This window comes from Mesocricetus auratus, unplaced genomic scaffold (assembly GCF_017639785.1).
Source record: "Mesocricetus auratus isolate SY011 unplaced genomic scaffold, BCM_Maur_2.0 Super-Scaffold_100007, whole genome shotgun sequence".
In the NCBI taxonomy this organism is placed as follows: Eukaryota; Metazoa; Chordata; class Mammalia; order Rodentia; family Cricetidae; genus Mesocricetus; species Mesocricetus auratus.
Window position 1 is genome coordinate 76,811,140 of NW_024429191.1, and position 23,023 is coordinate 76,834,162.

General features: G+C 52.1%; 1 protein-coding gene across 2 annotated transcripts; it reads right to left on the reverse strand.

Annotated features, from left to right (window-relative positions):
- Positions 1-824: 824 nt before the first annotated feature.
- Tns4 (tensin 4) lies at positions 825-23,023 on the reverse strand. 2 transcript variants are annotated; one of them, XM_021230595.2, is made up of 13 exons: positions 22,913-23,023; positions 18,567-19,077; positions 12,718-13,090; positions 10,807-11,231; positions 8,939-9,025; positions 8,508-8,633; positions 7,161-7,253; positions 6,687-6,764; positions 5,289-5,360; positions 4,199-4,367; positions 3,542-3,610; positions 3,291-3,317; positions 825-1,764 (listed from the first exon to the last, which is right to left on the reverse strand). In XM_021230595.2, exons 2-13 carry the CDS (start codon positions 18,991-18,993, stop codon positions 1,623-1,625), a joined length of 2,088 nt encoding a protein of 695 aa, XP_021086254.1. In that variant the 5' UTR covers positions 18,994-19,077; positions 22,913-23,023; the 3' UTR covers positions 825-1,622. The 2 variants fall into 2 exon arrangements, with proteins under 2 accessions (XP_021086254.1, XP_005076024.1); XM_005075967.4 differs by lacking the exon at positions 22,913-23,023 and adding an exon at positions 22,355-22,470.

Consider the following 23,023-nt stretch of genomic DNA (forward strand, 5'->3'; position numbering starts at 1 on the left):
CAAGCTAGCCTTTAGAATCCTGGGCTAACATCACACAGCATAGTCGAAAAAGCTAGACCAGAGTCCAGGCTTGATACTGCAAAGACCAGGGATCTTTCTAGTATGTGCTTGTGAAAAAGATCTTAAGACCTTGGCAAATTATAACTAAAATCAGAGGAATCCAGAAAGTGCTACCAGGCGGCCAGGAGTTGATCAGACTGCAACAACTTGATCTCAAGATGTGAGAACGTCTAGAACGCTGCGTTAGAGGAGGCCACGCCAACAGAATCTTGATTACAAAGTGGGAGAAGCAAGGGCTATGGAAGGAAGCTCACACCTGTTCTGTGCTCAGATTTGGCTCTGACAGCTTTCCAATAGGCTGCATCTGAAGGGTCCCCCAAAGCAAGCTCAAGTGGGTTGAGTTACGGGGTACATGCACCATGGTGGCCAGGCCTGCTCTGGCTGAGGCCCTTGACCTGTCTCCTCTCCATCGTAGATTTTGGACCTTCTAGTCCATTTGAAACCCTCTTTCCGCAGCAGCTCTTCTCGGAGCCATCCCCAGGCTTGAGTTGGAGTGTGGGTTCTGCAAGTGAAGGTTTTGATACTCACTGGGTGAGATCTGTGAAAACTTTTTATTTTGTTTATTTATTATGTATACAGTCTTCTGCCTGTGTTTCAGCACAAGGCACCAGATCTCATTCAAGGCGGTTGTGAGCTACCATGTGGTTGCTGGGAATTGAACTTGAACTCAGGACCTCTGGAAGAACAGTCAGTGCTCTTAACCGCTGAGCCATCTCTCCAGCCCGATCTGTGAAAACTTTAAAGGCCTCCTCTCTCTCTCTCTCTCTCTCTCTCTCTCTCTCTCTCTCTCTCTCTCTCTCTCTCTCTCTCTCTCTCTGTCTGCTTCTTTCTCTCAACAGGGTCTCATGCAGCTTAGACTCACCTAAATTCCTTGTGGAGCTAAGAATGACCCTGAACTTTTGATCTTCCTGCCTCTCAGTGCTGGGATTATAAGCATTCACCTGTGCCTGGTGGGTGATGCTGGTGATCAAGCCCAGCCTTCATTCATGTCAGGCAAACACTCTACCAACCGAGTTGCATTCTCAGCCCCCAAACCTTCCAATCCCTTGAAAAGAAAAGAACCCTAGGCCGGTGGCTCCTCAGCAAATATAGGGAAGGAACAGGTGTGAGGGAAACTGGACCTGTCCCCACACTGCATGCGTCATCACAGCTTCCAGCCAAGCAACTTAACGGGTTCTGACCTGGCATCTGCCGTTTGCCACAAGGTAGGGGTCCTAGGTCTCTGGCTCAACCTGCCATGTAGATTGAAGCTAATAAAGCCAGGTGATGTTTACTCAGGAAGTCTTGGGCGTGAGTGCTTCAGCAGCATGGAGAAACACACTAAAGAGTCCCAGCTGAGCCTCCAAGGAACGACCTTCTTGTGGATGGTCTCTTTCTGTAACTGAAGAGCCTGAGGTCCAAGATCTGGGTAAAGGTTACTGTTCAATGTTACAGCAGGTCCAAATGTTTCAACTTGATCAATCCTCAGGTCCGGCAGTCAGGTCTGTCAATGTGACCATAGCTCCATGTCTAGGGCAAGCCTCTTGAGATGTGAGGGAAGGTACGCAGGCAACTCCCATCTCCTATACCCGGTCTGTGTCCTGGAGCAGGGCAGTCACCAGGCTAATGACCTGAGAAGTCGGCTGGTCTGCATCGTATTCTGCGAAGAGGTGGCACACGTTCTCTGGTGGCTCTGTCTGGTTCTTGGCCACAAACCCAAAGACCCTGGTGAGAGAAGACAGTCTGTGGGCATGCGGGCTAGAGAGGCATCACACTGAGGGGAGGATACTCAGCCTGAGCCTAACTGCCTCTCCCCAAGCCAGCTGACTTCAGGGTCGTGTGTGCGTGTGCGTGTGCGTGTGTGTGTGTGCGTGTGCGTGTGTGTGTGCGTGTGTGTGTGTGTGCGTGTGCGTGTGTGTGTGTGTGTGCGTGTGCGTGTGTGTGCGTGTGCGTGTGTGTGTGTGTGCGTGTGCGTGTGTGTGTGTGTGTGTGTGTGTGTGTGTGTGAGATACACCTGTTTGTGTGGACATGGCACATGTCCACACGTGTTCCGAGGCTGATGTTGGCATCTTCCTCAATTGATCTCTACTAATTTTGAGACAGGGTTTCTCGCTGAACCTAGAGCTCACCAATTGGCTAGGCTGGCCAGCTAATGAGCACCAGGTATCCACTTGTTTCTGCCTCCCTAGCACTGGAGTATTAGACTCGCTGTCTGCCGTTTTACACGACCTCATGACCTCACGCTTGAGTGACAGGCACTTTCCCCACTGAGTCACCTCCCCAGCACTTCCAGCATCTCCTTAGAATGGGGCAGCTAAGGGAAGAAGGTGCCTCCCCTGTCAGAGAGGGCGATCATTTATTTTAGGCTCTGGGTCTCCATTTTGAATGGGGCTTCCTGAGGATAAGACTTGGAAACTCCATTAGAGCAAGGATGTATTTGACTGTCTTCTCTATAGCTTTGAGGTACAGCCTGTGCCTCTGGCATGACACCTGGGGCTCCAGACTGGGGATCTCTTCAGAGCCGTACCACACTGGCTCCTAAGACCAAGATGGAAACCCCCTTCCTTCCTTCCTTCCTTCCTTCCTTCCTTCCTTCCTCCCTTCCTTCCTCCCTCCCTCCCTCCCTTCCCTCTTCCCTTTATTTCTAATGAGATAGGGTGCTGTGGAATAATCCTTGTACTCTGTAAAGATGTGTTGTTCTCATTGGTTAATAAAAAGACAACTGGCCAATAGCTAGGCAGGAAGGTTAGGGAGGAGAGCCAGGCTGGGAGAATGCTGGGAAGAAGAAGGTTGGAGTCATTAGACAGAGCAGAGGGAGCAGGAAGAGTAGAAAATGAGGTAACATGCCATGAGCCACATGGCAGCATGAGAATTAATAAATATGGGCTAATTTAAGTTTTAAGAGTTAGTTAGTAACAAGCCTAAGCTATCAGCCAAGCATTTGTAATTAATATGTCTCTGTATGGTTATTTGGGAGCTGGCTAGCGGGACATAGACCTCTGCCTACAATAGGGTCTCACTATGTAGCCCTGTCTAACTATTCTGTAACTGGCTATGTAGACAAGGCTAGCCTGGACCTAACTACATAGACCGAACTGGTCTTGAACTCACAGTAATCCTCCTGCCTCTGCCTCCTAAATTCTGGGATTACAGGTGTATGTTACCATGCCTGGCCCGCCCTCCTTCTGTTAGGTCTGGGGCCCAGGCACAAGGCCACCATTTAGAGCCACTGAATAGTAGGAGGGGCTTACCTGGAAGCCTTGCAGTACTTTTGCCACCTGAAAGAAAGGGACACAACAGGAGTGAGTGATGGGGCTCCGCCCTGCTCCTCAGGACTGTGATGAACCGTGGGAGCCTGCACCTCCACCTCTGACATGCCCCACCTGACCCCGACCTCTTAGGGTTCATAGGCTGTCTCTGCTATTTCCCTGAGTCAGCAGATGCCATGGAAGGTAGCCAGGCCTGGAATGGCCTTCTTAGCTTGGCTCAGCCTTGAACTTACTTCCGTTGCTCAGGGTCCATTCCACAGAAGCGGAGGGTGGTGAGTGGATAGTGGCGTCGGAAAAACACCCTGGGTGGTTGCGGGAAGAAAAGACAGCTGGTGAGGGCCTGCTCCTGTGCTATGCCCCCATTTCAGCATTTCTGGTCCCACCAGGCTCACACATCCCATCCTAGTAGGATTCTGATAACCTGCCATGCTTTCTTTCTCGCTACTGGGACTGGGCACAGAGGCTGCATCTTTCTCTGCCCATGGAATACATCTGCCTTATGCTCTTATATTGGAGTCTTCTGCCACCGACCCCCATGCCATTCACTTTCTGAGGCCAGGAGTTACAGCTTGGACTACTCTTGCTCTCCTGGTTAAATTAGGGAAGATTTTGGCTAGATTGAGTCCTTAAGTCCTGGGGTGAGCTCATTTCACTCTGTCTGAGGAGTCATTCGTGTCTGGCCTACGCACACAGGCTTAATCAGAACCCAACTGCCTAACTTCATTTCTGTTGGTTTCAATGAGGGAGGCCTAGGGGAGGCAGGGACCTTGTCTGGTACCACGCAGGATTTGCCAGCCCTTTCAGAACCAGGGCCCTGACCTCTGTCCCCAACCTTCCCTCCAGCTCTGCTCTGTTAGCCTTGAAGCCCAGGAGCTAGGAGAGGCCCTTACTTTCTCTGGACATCTGTCAGAGTGATGCCCTGTTCAGTGACTTTGAAATGGACCATAGTAGGTGTGGGGAGGACATCCCTCTCCAACGTGATTGAGATGGCCTTCTGCACAGCCAGGGCTCCGCTCAGGGTCTCCATGCTCACAGAGCTCAGGTACAGCGAGTGGCAACCTGTGGGAGGCAGATAGTGAGCTGGGTCTGTAGCCAGGGGCTCACCATGTGTGTGTATCAGTGGGCTTGAGTCCTCCCCATGCCCAGGGACAGGAACGGGGCAGAGGGAATGCCTTTCTTCTTCAGGAATCCAGTGGGATCCTCTTAGAGCCACCAAAACTGCTCTTCTCTACCTATGCCCCCCCCCTCGCCTGTGAGAATAGACGAGAAAGAAAGAACAGCAGGAGGGGAGAGGCTGTGCTTTGGGGGAGGGGGCACAAAATAGGAGCTGTCACTGAGTGCTAATGGATGCTTGGTCCCTAGAAGTGGGGAGCATTGAGTTGAAACCCTTAGGATTCAGATCTCATCCCCCACAGAGGATCCAGACCTGGAGACCACCCCCAGGGCAGGAATCCCAAACACAGAGAGACCCTGTTACAGATATGTGTACAATATGTGCAATGGTGTCGGCTTACCAGAACCTCCCGCCTCCCTCCCCATGCCCAGTCCTCTCCCTCCCCACTGGCCCACAGTGGCAGCCTCTCATCTCCTGGTTTATGAGGCGGAGGAGGGGGTGTGCAGTGGGCTGTTAAGGCTGCAGAAACAAAGGGGTAATGGGAAGCATGTGTGGGCTTGTGTGAGTCTGTGTGTGTGTGCGCGCGCGCGCGTGAGAGAGAGAGAGAGAGACAGAGAGTGTGTGTGTGTATGAGAGAGAGACAGTGTGTGTGAGAGAGACAGAGAGAGAGAGAAAGACAGCGAGAGACAGAGAGACAGAGAGTGTGTGTGTGTGTGTGAGAGAGAGCGAGAGAGAGCGAGAGAGAGAGAGAGAGAGAGAGAGAGAGAGAGAGAGAGAGAGAGAGAGAGAGAGAGAGAGAGAGAGAGAGAGAGAGAGTGTGTTCACAGGGCTGGGAGGTGGTCTGGTACCTCCCCTATACCACTCACCAGCTGACATCTTCAGGCAAGAGGCCTGGCCATGTGTGGGAGAGTCTGAGGCTGGTTCTGCACCTCCTAGTTCTGAACAGAGGCAAAGGAAAAACGCCACAGGGGAGAGGGTGGAGTGAGTGGACCCCTCTCAGGGGAGTGGCCCTCAAGAATCCCTTTGAACACCTCCCACAGCCCCCCCCTTCCCCCCCCTCCAGGAAGTGACAGCTGGGAAGCCAGGTGTGATTGCCTCAATTAGGGAAATGAGGACCACTTTGCCTAGCTTGCAAGCCTTCTGATCCCTTCCTACCTCTACCCTCCCCCTCCCAGGTCTGGGCAGGCTGTCGGGACCTTGTTCTCACAAGCCCCAGACCTCTTCTTTCGGATCCCGCCTCCCAGCCCAAGTTCCCCTCTGCAGAGCAGGGATGCTGTGCCTGCATCCATCGCTTGTTTAGGGCTCTTCCTGCCTCCTCCCTCTTCACTCCTGCACGACTGAGATGCTCCCTTTGGTCTGGGAGCTCTGGGGCTGCAGGCTGCGGATGAGGCTGCTGACCTGAGCTTGGGGTTGACTCTGTGGGCCTGTGGACCAACTACTTAAGCCTGAAACCTCATTTATTTTCCCTCCTTCCTTCTTTCCCTTTCTGCCTTCTCTTTATCAGTCTAATTCCATAGTGCTGACTGGACTGGAGCTCACTATGCAGCCTCAAGCTCCTGGCCACCTTGCCTCAGCCTCTTAAGTGTTGGAGTTATAGGCAAAGGCCTCGACTTCATTACTTACCTATGAAATGGGGCTGTAGGCCAGAGCTTTGAGGGTGGTGTGGTATGTGTAGGGGGAATAACATCAGACCTGTTCATCCAAACTGTTGGATTTTGGCTCTTCAATCTTTTCAAAGGCTGCTGACTCTCTAAACCAGTGGTTCTCAACCTTCCTAACGCTGTGACCCTTTAATGCAGCTCCTCATGGTGTGGTGACCCCCAGCCACAAAATTATTGTCATTGCTACCTCATAACTGTAGTTTTGCTACTGTTATGAAGTGTAGTGAAAATATCTGATGTGCGACCCCTGTGAAAGGTTCATTTGACACCACCGAGGGGTTGTGACCCACAGGTTGAGATCTGCTGCTCTAAGGTCTATTCTGGGCTGGGCACTGTGCTGCAAGCCCTGTCTAAACAATCTGGTTGAATCTGGGCACTGACACTTTGGGTATGTCTAAAGATGGCTGTTCTTATTGGTGTGTATGGGGCGGGGGCACTGGGGCTCAGGGGAGTAGACATCCTTAAATTCTTACAGGTGGGAAATGGAGAGATGTGGACCCAGTCTAGAGCAGACACTTGTCAGACTGGCCCTAAAATAACTCATAAACAAGGTTGAAGTGGCCACTTTTGGTGAAAGCCAATGGGTCTGACCCAGCCACCTACCTTTCTGTGGGATGGTGAGTTTGCAGGGCAGGGCCAGGGCCATGATGGAGTGCTGGCACACGAAGGCGGAGAGGCTCCCTGCAAAGGAGCAGGAAGCCCTGAGTACGGAGGGCCTTCCCGGGCCCCTTTGAGGTACAGGAGACCATGCCCCAGAGGCCTGGAGGCTGGGAGGCCTGGAGGCTGGGGGGGCTGGGGGAGCCTGGAGGCTGGGGAGGCCTGGAGGATTGGGGGCTGGAGAGGCTGGGGAGGCCTGGAGGCTGGGGGGGGGCCTGGAGGCTGGGGAGGCCTGGAGGCTGGGGAGGCCTGGAGGATTGGGGGCTGGAGAGGCTGGGGAGGCCTGGAGGCTGGGGGGGGGCCTGGAGGCTGGGGAGGCCTGGAGGCTGGGGAGGCCTGGAGGATTGGGGGGCTGGGGAGGCCTGGAGGCTGGGAGGCCTGGAGGATTGGGGGTTGGGGAGGCTGGGGAGGGAGGCTTACCAAAGTAGGGCTCTTCGTCGGCTCCTTTCAGATGCACCCCTTTGGCTGAAGACTCAACCAAGAAGTGACGTATAAGGTCGGTGCTGTCCTCACCTAGACAAAGAAGGAAGAAGGAGTTCCATTTAAGAGCCCCGTGTTAGCCAAAGCCTGGCCAGCATGATCCTACCCACGTCTTCCAGGTCCATTCCGAGGCTTGCATGCTAGCCTCTGCCTCCCTGCATTCATGGGCTCCTATGGCAGTGCATTCCCTCAGATGAGTGTCTGTTTCGAAGTTCCCCACCCCATCCTAGGTGCCATTATTTCCCATCAGCTCATCCCTGCAGGAGCAAGGCTGGATCTGACAGTCAGCAGAGTGCCCTCTGACCCCTCTGACCACAGCTTGCTCCTCCATTCCGGCTCATGGCCTCTTGAAAGGAAGGCTTCCTTGAAAACCAACACCAGCCCCAGAGGTCATTGATTCACCCCCCCTCCACACTCCCCACCCCATGCTGAGGCTGTAATCCACATTAGGCAATCCCTCTACCACTAAGCCAAGCTCCCCAAACCCTTGCTAAGAACACAAGGTTGGGTGGTCCATTCTCATTCCATGTCTTAATTTCTCGGGGGCCATTCACTTGCTGAGACTCATTTACACTTGGGCTTAAGTGAGGGGATGATTACCCTGGGACCTTGTAGTTCTGTTATTATATGTTCTCATCTGTCTCCCCAGTGAGGTGGTTTCTGCATGTGAGTGAGTCCTCTACATGCCTGGCTCCTTACACAGGGCCTGGTACATGGTAGACCCCTCAGAGGTATGTGTGTGTTGAGTTACCAGATAAGCGTGGGAGATCATAAGAGAACAAATATGCTATCATACACACGTGATTAGCAATTACACATGTGATAAGCTCTCTGACACAGGATGAGTTGTTTTTTTTTTTCTTCTTTTCAAGATAGGATTTCTGTGTAGCCCTGGCTGTCCTAGAACTCGCTCTGTAGACCAGGCTGACCTTGAATTCACAGAGATCTGCCTGCCTCTCTTCCGAGTGCTGGGACTAAAGGCCACCACCCAGCAGGATGAGCTATGGAATACATGACAAGTTATTTCAGGAATAATAAAATATTGGGAGTGTGATAAGCCCACACATGCAGCAGCCTAGGGGACCTCCTCCCTCCTCTACCCTTCTTTAAGGGTCGAACAGGGAATCTGGGGGGGCAGGCAGGGCATTTCAGGCTTTCAGGGTGTTCCTGGGGGGGGGGGGGCTAGGTGCTAGAGGGTGGCTGGGAGAGCCAGAAGAAGAGTCAGCCTGAAAGTCACTGTCAAGCTGGGGCAGAGTCCACCACAGTGAGGGCTCTGGGGTGACACACCTGGTCGGTTTGGGGCAGATGCTGATGTCTCCTGTACTTTCAGGGCAAGGCCGAAGGAGCCTCTGTAGGAGGAGCTGTCCCTGATGACGAAAGCGCCTGGCTTCTCCTTCCTCAGCAAATCGATTGCTGGAAGAGTCTTTGGTTAGAGGCCAATCCACTCTACATGACACTCTATTCCCATCTCCACAGGGTCCTCACAGAGAGGTCACACAACCTTCTGTCCCCGGGAAGTCCTTTCCTCCTGTCTACTTCCTGCAGGGTTTGCTACTTCCTGTTTCCTAATGAGGCCAGCGGGTCACCCACCCTTCCACAGGCTGCCATTTGCCATCATCATTATCACTGTGACCCAGGGCCCCATTTGCCTGCTGCATAATACAGGCCAGACATGATTACTCGGTCACTTGTCCCCTAAGATACAGGGCTGGTTTTACCTTGCTCTCGACTGATGCTTGGTTTAAACCAGTATTTCGATGTGTCCATCACGAACTTCATGGTGGGCTGTATGTCCTTGGCAGGACCTGGAGACAGGCAGAGAAGGGACACTCTGTAAGCTGGATAGAGGGTGACTGAGAGACAACCAGAGAGAATGCCAGAGACCTGTCCTATACTCCTCTTCCCAGGGATCCTATTCCACTCATCATTTCTGAGCCCATGTCCAGGGTCTTTCCAAATAGACCAGAAACAGCTCCAAGTACCAGAGCTGTAGCTCAGTGGGTACAGTGCTTGCCTAGCACGCATGAGACCCTGGGTTTGATCCTTAACACAACATAAAACCAGGAGTGGTGGTTTGTGGCTGTGATCCCAGCAGTTAGGGATTGCACTGGGGCAGGAGGATTGCATTGAGGACAAAGCCAGTTTGGCTCCAGACTCAGACCCTATCACAAAAGCTGGAAACAGTGTTGGCTCAGGGGTGATAGCTCTTGGCATGCAGGCCTGAGTGTGATCCCCTGAACCCATGTAAAGGTGAAAAGAGACGACCCACTTAAAAGAGTTGTTTTTTGGCCTTCACATGTGATCTGTGGCATGTGGGCCACACCCAGTAATAATGTTTGTTGTTGTTGTTTTAAAGGCATAGCTGAGGCGCCATTTTTCCCTGTTTGGGTTGCTTCCAGTGGAGTGAGTCTTGGACTATAGTGAATAACTTATAGATACAGGAGTCATCCTGTGAACCCCTGAGGAGGAGCCAGGCTCTGCCAGCAGATGGCTAAGGGAGGAGAGTCTGGGGCTGCTTCCCCAGGTCTCTCTCTGCTCACGGGCGGTGTGAGCCCCGAGGGCGCTCCCAACCAGCTCAGCTTGTATTTACTGCCTCGAGTTCTTTGGATGTCTATAGTCACGGGCTCCAGGAAGGAGGGTGTTTGCTATTCTGTGGTTTTCAGCCATCTGCGTTGGAATGCATTGTCTCCATTCCCTGCTTGCCCCCACTACGTTCTTGTCATCCATGAACTTCAGAGCAAAGACTGATTCGCCCTCTGCCTCTCTCGGGTTAGCCAGTCAGTCCCCGAGCCTCGGGTTAGCCAGTTAGTCACCGAGCCTCTTGTTCGGATGTCTGAGGGCTGCCTGGTTCCGTTTCCTCTCTCTCCCCAACTACCCAGTCCTGGTGCTAGCCCCAGAATCCTTCTGCTAGGCAGCTTCCAGGGTAAAACCATTATGTCTATACTACTGACCCAATATCTTCTCTGCTTTAGTTTCTTATTGTCTAAAGAGTAAAATGTACATTTTAGTCTGACATTCAAGGCCTTACACAGTCTGCCACTATTCTCAATGATCTGTACCTAACGTCCCTGAATTTTCCTTACTGTGCTCTGTGGGCATGTTGTCCAAACTATGAGGTCCCAGTTCTCTCTGCAGGGAATGCCTTCGCTCCACTCCATCTGTCACCTATGAAATGTCTATACTGCTGTGAGGACCCTACTCCATAGTAAGTCTTGGTTTGGGCCACTCTTTCAAGATTGTGTCCATCCTTGTATCCCTGTGTGTCCTCACACCCTGCACTCTGGCACAATGCTTGGGATACCAACATTGTGGTAGTCAGCTGGGTAGTGGTGGTGAATGTCTTTAATACCAGCGCTTGGGAGGCAGAGGCAGGTGGATATCTGTGAGTTTGAGGCCAGCCTGGTCTACAGAGTGAGTTCCAGGACAGACTCTAAAGCAACACAGAGAAACCCTATCTTGGGAATCAAAACAGACAAACAAACAAACAAAAAAAAAGTGTTAACTGGCTATTTTCAAGTCTCCTTGGTCTTTGATTAGTTCCCTTAACTAAACCTTCTGATGCTGAAGGTGAGGGAATACAACTTACCCTCTGGAGATGCAGTGAGAGGACCATCTGGTAGAGTCTGGCTGTGGCTCTTGATGGTCTGACAGGGGTGGCTGGGAGATGCAGCCCCAGGTTGGACAGAGCCCTGGTGTCCTGGTGTCCGCTGGGCTGGGGGAGACTGTGGTTCAGGGCACCCATTGATTAGCACAATGGGTATGTCTACCATAGAGTTGGTGACAGACGGGGGGCAGCTACTGGCCTGCTCCTTGGCTACTGGAGGACAGTGGGCTGCTTGGGGATGGCCCATGTTCGGCATGGGGTTGCTGGGAGACTGGCCATCAGTAGGTCTCACGTACTGGGACCCTCGGTCCAGGCTGTGGAGGCTGGAAGAGGAGCTGGCTGGACTTCCCAAGGATCTGGAAGATGACTGACAGCTGGAGAGGCTTGAGTGGCGGAGAGACTGACTGCTGCGGAAAAAAGCAGACAGGGCGGGCGTCAGGGTGTTGGGCAGTGATGCCCAACTTGGGGCCTGAGCTATGTTCTGCAATCTAGCCATCTGGGGGGGCTATCTTGGGTCAAAGAAAGTGTTACATATACCCTTAGCTCAAACCCAGAGCAAAGAGTATCCCCATCTGAATTCCTAGGGTGCAGTGGGGTACAGAACCTCCCTAGGACTATAAGATCTTTTGTCATTTTAACTAGCCAGTGGGATCCACCACCAGCAGTTAGGGCAGCCTGGATTTTCTCTGCTTTCCTAGCTAGGCTAGTCCGACTGAACAGAGGAACAGGCAGCAGGATCTCCACTACCTGTCACTCTCAAAAGCCCTGCAGAGAGGATGCTGCACCTGGGCTGGATGTGTCTGGGGCTGGTGCAGGGGAATGTTCTAGTAGGAGGAGGTTAACACCACTAGGCAGGTAAGCATGGTGGTGGGATCCTTGGCTCCTTCGCCAGGGACTGCTGTGGCCAGTGCCTTTGGAGTTCGCCTGTGGGACTGAGGTCTTGTGGTTTAATCACCCTGAAGCAGGATGGGCTGTTGTTGTACAATTCTACCGTGAGAATTAAGGTCAGTAACCTGGAGCCACTGGGAATAAAGCTTGGCCCGTCCTGCTAGGTTTTGTCAATGGCACGGGGAGGAGGGGGCTTTCATTTCAGGTCCCAAGTCTGTGTATACCCCTGAGATTAACTTATTAATTTTTAAAAATTATTTATGTGTGCTGTGTGTGTATGGCGCCTGTGGGTGTGAGAGGAGGGCACTGGATCTCACAGGACCAGGGTAAAAGATGGTTGTGAGTTGCCGTGTAGGTGCTGGGAACTGAACCTGGGTCCTGTGCCAGAGCAGGCAGTGCTCTAACCACTGAGCTATCTCTCCAGCTCCCACACCTGAATTTTAATAACCCTTCCTCCAGATGGGTCATGTGAGGGCTGGAAAATAAATGAGTCCCACTAACACAGTACTCTATTCTCAATGGAAATTAAGGTAGGGCCCCGGAGAGCACTTGGTTTACTAAAAACACCTCATTCTCCCCCTGTTCAATGGAAGCCATGAGTTTAGGACACTGAATGATGTTCCAAATGCTTTGAGGGAACTTGAGACAGAATTGGCTGTGAGGGTAGAAAAGACATATTCTTTTTTTTTTTTTCCTTTTCCTACACAGGGTTTCTCTGTATAACCCTGTCTGTCCTGGAATTAGTCTGTAGACAAGGCTGGCCTTGAACTCACAGAGATCCTCTTGCCTCTGCTTTCCCCAAGTTCTGGGATTAAAGGCGTACGCCACCATAGCCATGACACCTTGAATTCTTTTACTCTAGATGTCCATGCATTTTGCTCACATAACAGGTCACTCTTCTGTTGCGTGTGTGTGTGTGTGTGTGTGTGTGTGTCTGTCTGTCTGTCTGTCTGTCTGTCCACGTGTGTGCTGCCATGTATGCAAGGTCATGAACACAGAACTTACCTTCCAAACACATAGCTGACATCTGATGCAGGGCTGGCTGACAGCACAGAGACCCTGCTGCCCCGCTGTGGGGCCTTCAGCCCTTTCTCCCAACTGGGAGGAGTCGCCAGTGGGGAGCCTGAGGCTCTGCTTTCCCGGCAAGAGCTGGAGTTGCTAAGGGAAGATGTCGTGTGGGGAGAGGGGCTCCGGCCCTGGTTCCCAGAGAAGATGAGGCTCTCGCTGCTGCTTCGAGTCTCTCGGGGCATGTCTCTGGAGAACAGGAGGCTGCCATTACGTGGGGAGCCAAACAGTGGAGTGACACTTGGGCTGGAACAGCGTTGGGGACCATCGAGGCACCTTGATCTGGTGGAGGTCACTTCAATGTACTTTATATCTTTGGGGGAAGGAGGGAGAAAGCATTGGTTAGAAGTCGGGAGCCACAGCGGACTGATGGCTGGCAAAGGAGGTAGAAATTCAGGGCGCACAGCTGTCCGCCTTCTAGACAGTCATGAATCTTTTCCAAGGTTTCCCAGTATGGAAATTAGGGTAGGGCCCCGGAGAGCACTTGGTTTACTAAAAACACCTCATTCTCCCCCTGTTCAAAACTGTGGAGCCCAGTCCGCCCTGGGTACTCATGGTTCCTTTCCCTGAGCCTGTGGTGCCTCAGCTCGGGGTCCTGGGTGGAAGGGGGCACTGTATCAGACACACAGGCTGGCGGGCTGACTCAGGCTGGCCGCTTCAGGGGATGTAGAACAGTCTGACTTTGCAGTCACAGGAACGGGTGTGAATCTTGACGTCATCACTTTCTAGCCAGGAGGCACTGAGAACATTCCAGACCTCTCCTGGCCTCAGTTTCCTTATCTCCAAAGCCAGTAATCTAGATCCAGCCTTCTATGGCGGTGCTGAGGAGCAAACACAGGAAGAGTCGAGCCTGGTTCGTGGCAGGCCACCTCAAGGAGGGGACATTCTCTGCCTGCTGCTGCTGGTGATCCAAGGGAGCCCCTCACCAGCTGAAATGAGTACCTTGGCTTAAGAGAAAGGAGTAACAGGTGATTTGGGGAACTACACTGTAGGCTTTGAGATAGATCTGAGAGTGAGATAGATTTTTTCCAGGAGGCTGGCAAGTTTCCTTCCTTCACTTTAAAAAAGTAAAACAAACAAACAAAAACAAAAACATTGTCAGGTGGTGATGGTGCATGCTTTTAATCCCAGCACTTGAGAGGCAGAGGCAAGCAGATCTCCTTCGAGGCCAGCCTGGTCTACAAAGTGAGTTCCAGGATAGCCAAGGCTGTTATATAGAGAAACTCTGTCTTGAAAAACAAAACAAAATCTTTTGAGATACAATCTAGCCCCAAACTCCTTATGTAGCCCAGGATAGCCTTGAACTTCTGATTCGGATAATCCTGTCTGCTTCTTCAGTGCTGGGGTCACAGGAAGGAGCCGCCACATCTAGTTTTATGTGGCACCTGGAGTACTGGGGATGGAACCCAGGGCTTTATGAATGCTGGGCAAGCCCTTTGACTGAGCGGCATTCCCAGCCCCAACTTCTGTTGTTGTTTGTTTGTTTTTAGAGACAGGATTTCTCTGTGTAACAGCCCTAGCTGTCCTGGACCGCACTTTGTAGACCAGGCTGTCTTCAAACTCACAGAGATCCACCTACCTCTGCCTACCCGAGCGCTGAGTCTAAAGGCACGCTCCACCATAGCCTGGCTCCCAACTTCTATTTTTATAAAGACTTTATACTGTTTATGCTCATAACCACCTGACTCTCACACTGGCCCTTGGGCAGGTCAGACATTGTTTTAACACAGGGGATTACTGGTGATCGGAGATTAAGCGGGAGTAAAGTTGAGACTTCTTGCATAACTTTTACCAAAGACAGGCAACATAGCTGTCCTGTTATAGCTGCTCTATTGAAACACTGTCGATCCCCATGGAACCAGTGAGAACTCTAACCTTAGCTAGGCTAAGAGAGTTGTTCAACACAACCAAAGGAGTGGAGGGCTTCAATTGCTGCCCTTGAGCTGTGTGAGCAGCCTCTTCTAGGGCAAAGAGGAACTCTGTGGGCTCCCATTCCAAGGCTTTCCTGGTATTTGTCTGCCCTGGTGTGGGTCTCTTGACTTGGTGAGGCGCCTAGCCCCCAACTTCATGGGTCATAAAAATATCTAAGACCTTGCCTGGGAGCTGAGCAGGGTGGGAGGGGCCTGTGCTGTGAGTCACTCCCCCACTCCTTGTCCTGAGGTGGTTATGGCTGGGGAGGTGGAGGCTCCCACCCGATCCCTGGGGTGCAGCCGCTGTTTACAGGCCTGTGGGGCAAGTCCCGGCAATGTAGGGTGGATGCAGGCGCCAGCCGCAGGCCTGGCCGGTGAAGGGAGGGCATGTGGGTGGGGGGAGGAGAGACAGTTATTAAACAGCCTGCCCTTGGGACTGGCAAACAGCCTTGCCTGGCAGAAACTGCTGGAAAATGAAATGTGGGGATCTGATCCAAGGATGGGGTGGGAGGTCGTAGAGAGGATAAGGGAGATGGTGTTTGGGTCTGGGAGCCGGGATCCCTCTGGGATGGCGACTCTGAAGGACACGGGTAAAGAAAGATGAACAGGAGGCAAGGCAGGGGGTGCTGCCAAAGAGCTGCGGGTGGGGGCCTGAGTTTCAGAGGAGAAGCTTCCTGTAGGCGTCCTTTAAACAAACTCCAGTTCAGGGAGAGAGACAGGAACAAGGGTTTAAGGGTTAGAAATAGCCTGGTCTGTCACTTGGTAGGGGGTGACTGAAGACCATGGCTTCCTTCTTCAACCTCAGTTAACATATCTGTAAAATGAGATCACTATGATTTCCTTCGTGGACAGATGCAAGGACTATGCGTCACAGGGGCTAACCTCCACCAAAAATCCATGCAGCTGTGTCTAGGGAGCCACCAGAGGATGGCCACGGGAAGAGGCACGGTGAGCCTCTGCTGCTTCCTGATGACAGGGTCCCTCAGGGGAGGGTGGGGGGATGGCACCAGGCTGTGTGGGGGGAGAAGGAGGTAGAGTCCACACTGAGGATGTGAAGATATAAGGGATCTTGCCCAGAACTATCCAGTGTCCTGGCCTATGGGTGTCTTCTCACCAACAACAGTGGCCCACAGGAGGGTTTGGGGGGGCTGGGATGGGCATAGCAGGCTTGAGGTGCAGCATCTGCCACTCTGTGTGGGAAAAGTCCTCTGAGAGGATGCTGACTTAGTCCCGCTGTCTTTCTGAGATTCGAGAAACATGTGAGCAGTGGTTGGAGGGGAGGATTGTTTGCATCCTACCAGAAGGACTCTAGAGACTGAGGTAGGAGGCTCCCTGGTTGCTGGTTAGCCTGGACTGCAGAGCAAGACTTCTTTCAAAAAAAAAAAAAAAAAAAGGAGGAGGCGGCAGCGGCATGGCAGAGGGCAGCCAGGACCTTCTGGCCACTGCCGGCCTTTCTGCACTCCTTGTTCCCCAGAGTTGGATGGACCCAGGCTTCTAGTGGTAGGTTGTACCCAGAAAATCTGAGGATGGGGACCGCTGCTCCATCAGCTATCTGCTCTTCACCAGCCCTTCAGCAGCAGAAGGGGCTGGCTGTGTTCTACCCCACACCCCACGCTGTGCATGTGGACTCCTAATACTGATCTTGCCCCAACTGGCCTTGGCTGGGTGGAATCCCTGCCTTGGGGCATGAACATTAAAACCCTGGGCTGATTCCTGCCAACAGTAATTAGGTCTAAAGCGCTTCCCCGCAGTGATGTGCCCATGACTGGCCTTGCACAGCTTCTGGAAGAGACAACTCCTTTAATAGGCTTGGCAGGAAGAGGGGAAGTGGTGTGAGGCCAGGATCCCCTGGTGGGTGCCAGAGGGCTTGGGTGCTATGTTGGCTTCTATATCAGAGTTGAAACTGACCTGGGGCTGCCTATACAAGCAATCCCCCCCTCTGCCATGACTCAGGGCACCAAGATTTGTGACAAACAGGCAACAAATCCTTTCTCTTAATCTCCACCGTACTCCTTGAGGTAAGAACTCTTATTTTGTCCAGTTGAGAAACCAACAATAGAGAGGTGATGTCAATAGCTTGTGTAAGGTAAGGCCTGTCTGAACCCAGGGGTTAGACTAAACAGGTTCTTATTCAAGTCCATGTTAACTTAATTTTTCATCTGTAAAGAGGAATCAAGTTCTCATCTCAGTGGTGTAGGACAGGATGATCCCATGCAAGGCTGCCTGGCGGTTGGCACCTGTTATCCTAGCACTGGGGAGGAGGAGGCAGGAGGATGAGGAATTCAAGGTTATCTTGGGCTAATTGGCAGGACTGAGGCCAGCCTGGGCTACATGAGATCCCGTGGAAGATGCTCAGCACAGGGCCTGGCATGCAGTCAATGCTCAGTGAGTGGGTGTTATCCTGGATTCTGTGTGCACTTCTCTATTCCTGCTATCTGACCCCTGGTGGCCCGATGGATGGGTCCGCTGCCCCCTCTTCCTCAGAACACACTTGAGATTTTTCAAGTGTGGGGAACCGAATCGGCACCCACTGCTTTCCAGATTCCCCTGGCTGTGTGTGCTGGTGTCGGCTTGTACCAGCTTGTTACGAGCCAAAGACTGCAGATTTCAGATGTTGTCTAGCTGGCTGACGAACTCGGCCATTACTAACAACCTCATTCTGCAAACTGATAGTGAAATAACTTACATTCAAAGCAAAAGCTGACCAGTTGCAGGGTTCAGGAGGGGGGTGGAGTGGTAGGGACTAGTCTGGGCTACTCAGAGACACTGTCTCCAAAAACTTAAGTAAACAAAAACAACAACAACAAAAAAACTCCAAACATATATGGAAGGTCAAACACCCAAACCCCACACCTTCCCATTATTTCACCATTATGCATGCTGTGAGACTTATGGCTACTGTATTGATACTGTAAGGTTTTTTTTCTTTTATGTTGAGAGCAGCTTATGTTATCACTGAGTTGCATTCCCAGCTCTCCTCCCAGGTTAAAAACTTTTTTCTTCCCATTTTGGAGACAGGGCCTTGCTATGTAGTGCAGGCTAGCCTAGAACTCAAGATCCTCCCCAGCGCTGAGTTTCCAGGTGTGTGCCTGGAATGTACACTGATATGTGGTGCTGGTCTACAAAAGCAGGGGACTGCTTCACTTCCAGTTGTACCTTGGTGGCGTCCTGTCAGCAGTCAGAACTGGGAGAATTTACACTATGGAAATGGGCAGATGCTGCATCAGAGCTTGTGCCTCCCAAACAGGGAGCCAGCACCCCACTTCTCCTGTTCTGCGTCTCTCTCATCCCACATTTCCAGCTTGGGCCTTTCTCAAGAGATGTTCCCCTAAACAGGGGTTGAGGCAACCTAGAAATCCTGCAATAATTTCAGGGGACCAAACTTAGGCTATAAAGAGAAACATCAAGAGCTTAAGGAAGGCTCAGGGACTCTGTGCCCTTACAATGTGCACATTACCATGGAAACCACTTACACAGACTAGCACATCTAAGTTCTCATCAAAACCACATGAAAGCCGGGCGTTGGTGGCGCACGCCTTTAATCCCAGCACTTGGGAGGCAGAGGCAGGCGAATCTCTGTGAGTTCGAGGCCAGCCTGGTCTACAAGAGCTAGTTCCAGGACAGCCTCCAAAGCCACAGAGAAACCCTGTCTCGAAAAAACCAAAAAAAAAAAAAAAAAACCACATGAAACCGAAGTCTACCAGTTTCCAAACTCAGGGACCAGACAGAGTTGGGTAGTGAGGAAAATCTGTATTTATACCTTTTGTGCAGCAGAGAAATCAGAAAGGTCAGAAGTTTGTTTAGGGGTGCATAGTACTCCCCACAGGACAAGGACCTCTGTCTCCCAGCTCCCCTCTTGGCTGTGCCCCAAATCCTTACCTAAGGCTTCAGGTTCCTCCTTCTTGCTCCTTGAGGCGACGTCACTGGCATGCTCAGCCTGGGGACCAGCAGTCGCAGAGGGAAGCAACTGGAAGGTGGGGTCTAGTTCCAGGATCATCTGGTTGAGGGTCTCTAGCGAGAAGTCAATGCAGGAGTCCATGTCTTGGGAGGTCCCTGAGGCCTGCTCCCCAGGGTGCTGCAGGAGGCACTGAGCTTTGGCTTCTGCTTGCTGGGCCTGCTGGAACCTGCTGGAGGTGCCTTTGCAGGGTGTGGGGGCCATCAGAGGCTGGGCTCCCCAGCTTTCTGTGGTGTAGTAAGGACACAGTGCTGGGAGGCCAGGGCCGGAGCTCGGGTGCAGGGCCATCCTGGATTCCTCATGGGTAGTCAAGCTGACCATGTGACCTCCAGCCAGCAGGGAGCTGGACATGACGGAGCAGTGAGTCCAGTGGTTTCCCTCTGGCTTCTCACTTCTGCCCCAGAGCTATAACCTGCTCACGAGAGCTCCAAGGACCTGAAAGAGGAGGGTGGGATCTGAGTGATCTCTGTAGGTGAAGCCCCTGCCTGTGTCCTTGGTGAAGGACATAACATCTTATTCAGCTAAAAGTCCCATTGGCTTCCTGGCCTTGGCACTCACTAACTGTATAAGTCTGGACAAAGGAATTAATTTTTCCCCTGTCTTAGTTTCCTCATTTGAAAAATGAGCTAACCTTAATCATATGCTTAGGATAATGCCTGGTATATCTAAGCCTATGCAAGTGATGGTTAAGGTGACTTAAAGGGATGATTGCTAATCACTTACTATGTCATGTGCATCTTACTAAATGAGTGTTAGCTGTTTATGAGGAACTACTAGGTGCAGAGGCTCTGAGAGTTATGCATGAAGCCCTTTGAGTTGTAACAACTTGATGAGGTAGGTACCACTATTAACCCATTTTTCAATGCAGAGAACAGAGAGATGCAGGGGCCTGGCTCAATCGTCACATAGGCAACCTATGTCAGAGCAGGACTGGACTTCAGGCTGCCTGCTATCTGACCTCCTGTACTTGGGTTAGCTGTGACATGGATAAGCAGGCAGGCCAGCAGCTGAGGGAGATCCTGTGGCACTGCTGGGAAAGCCAGGGAGGACTTGCGTGGAGAAGGAAGGGGACATGTAAAAGCAGAAGAGAAGGATCTAGATGGGCATGGTAAGTAAGAATGCGGAGGCGTAGTAGTGTTCGAAGCAGCGGATGGCAAGTGCAAAGACCCAGTGGCCAGATAAGGGAGGTCAAAGGTATCCAGGAAACGGAGGCGTTTGGGATGGAGGGCTAGCTGGGCTCTGCTAAGACTCACAGGCTCAGCTCAGAGCTGACAATTCAAACCCTGGAGGTAAGAGAGAGCCACAACAGTGTTTTGTTGTTGTTGTTTGGATTTTTTTTTTGAACTGGGTAGTGATCCGATCAGATGATGGTCACCCCCCACAGGGGGGAGAGGTGTCTCATCCAGAAACAGAAATGCCCTAAATTTCTATCTCCTTTACTGTGAAAGTTCTTCCCATTGTCTAACCTTGATGCTACATAGTTGTTTCTCATGGATTGGTGTGGAGGAGGAGGTAAAAGGTCCAGGGACAGACTAGTGAGAAAACAGGGTGGGACTGAGACACAGTGACCTTAGTCCTTCTGATGGCCTTGAGCCTTGCCACCTGCCTCCTGTGTCAGAGCGTGAAACCACAAGATGCTGCACGAGAAACCACTGGACGACCTGGCGCTGACTTAGAAATCGGGGCTTATGGATCATGGCACCCTTCTGAAGGGTTCCCAGCTACAGAGCACCATCAGGTACCAGGCACTGGTCAACACGCCGTGTACAGCTGCATCTGGTAATTTAGCTTCTTACAACCATAGCCTCTGTCCTCAATGCATTTTGCCTCTAAAGATACCTAGACTCACAAAAGTCAAGAAAACTCTAGGAGCTGGGCGGTGGTGGCGCATGCCTTTAATCCCAGCACTGGGGAGGCAGAGGCAGGTGGATCTCTGTGAGTTAGAGACCAGCCTGGTCTACAAAAGCTAGTTCTAGGACAGCCTCCAAAGCCACAGAGAAACCCTGTCTCAAACAAACAAGAAAAAAAGAAAGAAAGAAAACTCTAGGGACTGGGTGTGGTGCACACACCTGTAATCCCAGCACTAGAGAGTTTGAGGCAGGAGGATCAGGAGCTACACAGAGAGTTCGAAACCAGCTGGAGATCTATGAGACCCTGTCTCAATCCCCCACCTCCCAACCAACCAACCAATCAACAAACCAACCAACCAACAAAACCCCAAAAGGAACCAACAGGAGGTTCATATCTGGGATTCAGATCTAGGCCTTGGACCTTTGTAATCCTAACTCCTTCAGCCACATGGAGTTCAAAGGCAGAGGGGACCCAGAGAGGGGACATGAAATGCTGAAGGACAAAACACCAGGCCTGTCTGCACCCCCATCCCACCTTACCCTGGTGCCTATGGCTTTATTATCAGACTTCTTGGGTCCTGGGGTGGGGATACAAGCTGATGTTGGGAAGCCTATCTGTAAATGGCAGTGGAAGGGAGCTGGCCTGAGCTCCTTCCTTGGGGGCAGCTGAGGACACAGAGCCCAGACACAGCTTTTCCCACATAGTCTCCAAGAGTGCAGGGAGTCAGGCACAGCTTGCAGGGTTCTCTGCCAGGCCTGCAGAGGAAGCCGGGGATGCTGGGCAGAGTGACTGGAAGCTGAGTTATCCCCCATGACCAGGACTCAGGGTTGCCCACATGCTTATCCAGAGGCTGTCTTAGTGCTCCTGTAGACAGGCTCTTTCCTCTCTGGACAGACCTCAGTGGTTTTATCTATCTGAGGTGACCTGATAATTACAGACACTTGGCACTCATTCTATTTCCCAACAGTTCTGACAAGGCTGAGGGACTTGCCTGGGCTACATGATCACCCTATCACCCTGTGCTCTTCTGTCACAGGTGTAAGATCTCTCCTACCTCTGCCCCTTTCAGAACACTAGAATCAACTGTTACTGAGCATCATGGAGACACTGAGGACAGGAAGTCCTTCTGCAGGGTCTCAGCCTTCCCAAGTCACTCCTAGCCCCAGACACAGCTCTGTCTGCTCCTCTGGGATGTTACTATACACTCAAGGCCCTGCCAGTGCACATTTCTAGCTGGCTCCTTTCTGCTCTAAGTCTTGGGAAGAAGTGAGTGTCTGGGCTCAGTGTGTGTGTGTGTGTGTGTGTGTGTGTGTGTGTGTATCAGGAAGGGTTCCAGTTAGCTATGCCCTATTTACAGCTGCTTCCTACCTTCTCCTCTCTTCAGATTCTAACTCTTGTTTCTTTCTCTCCCCTTCCCAGAACTCTGGAGGCAGGGAACTCCTGGGACACTGGGAAAGCTTTATGGTCATTTTTTTGCTTAACTCTTTTTAACCTATCTTCTCCCTTGTACAAGCCCAGGTAGGGAAAGCAGAGGATGAAATCCCAGTCTCCCCAAAGCATAACCCCAGGGTCCCCATCATTTGATCCCACCTCTTCATTGTCCCTTGCCTCCCCAAGATCCAGGAGGCAACACCTGGGGCAGCAAGCAGGACTTAAGGGACAGTGGACAACCTCCTAGTCCTGCCGGTCTCAAAACTTCCTGCTTGTCAAGATTCCTGGGTCTGTCCAGGTTCTTTCTAATCAGGTGTCCAAGACCCGGACCAGCTTCTCCCCTACACCCCGTGTTCAGCTTTAGATCTCTTTAAGTGCTAGGCTGGGTTCCCCCATCCCCACCCCCACCCCAGTGAGTAGAGGCACCTACCTGTTCCTGGCTCCTGCTGCACTCATTTAAGGCTCCCCGGATCAAACTGTGCTGAGCCCAGGTAAGTTGCGAGAGCTGGCGCCAGCAAACCTTAGGTCCCGCCTTAAGAAAAGCCCGCCCTCGGCCAGCCCTCCTTCCCTGGGGCCCTACACGTGGCCTTGACAGCGGCCGGCCCCGCCCCAGAGGTGTCCCAACCGCTCAGGTGGGGCAGTCCCAGGCTGGGAGGTGTGTGTGTGTGTGTGTGTGTGTGTGTGTGTGTGTGTGTGTGTGTGTGTGTGTGTGTGTGTGTTGGGGGGGGCGTTGAGTGGCGGGCTGACCTGGCAGGTACCGATTAGGGTGTGTGTGTGTGTGTGTGTGTTTGTGTGTGTGTGTGTAGGGGGCCCCAATTTCCCAGCTTGGCCCGTCCCAACACCACGTGATCAGGACGATCCCAGACCAAGGTGTGCTGCTGGCTTCCCTTTCACCCTGTGGCGGCAGGAGGAAACAGTGGGTTGGCAAAGGCAGTGAGAGGGAGAGCTTGAGTCAAAGATACAAGTGGAGACCCTTCCCCAGACCTACCCTGTGGATTTGGATGCCTCTGTGAGGCTCATGCGTTGCAGTTGTCTATTCGAACCTTCTGTCCTGTTCCAAGGCCACTTCTAGCCTGGGAATGAAGCTTCTGACGCCAGG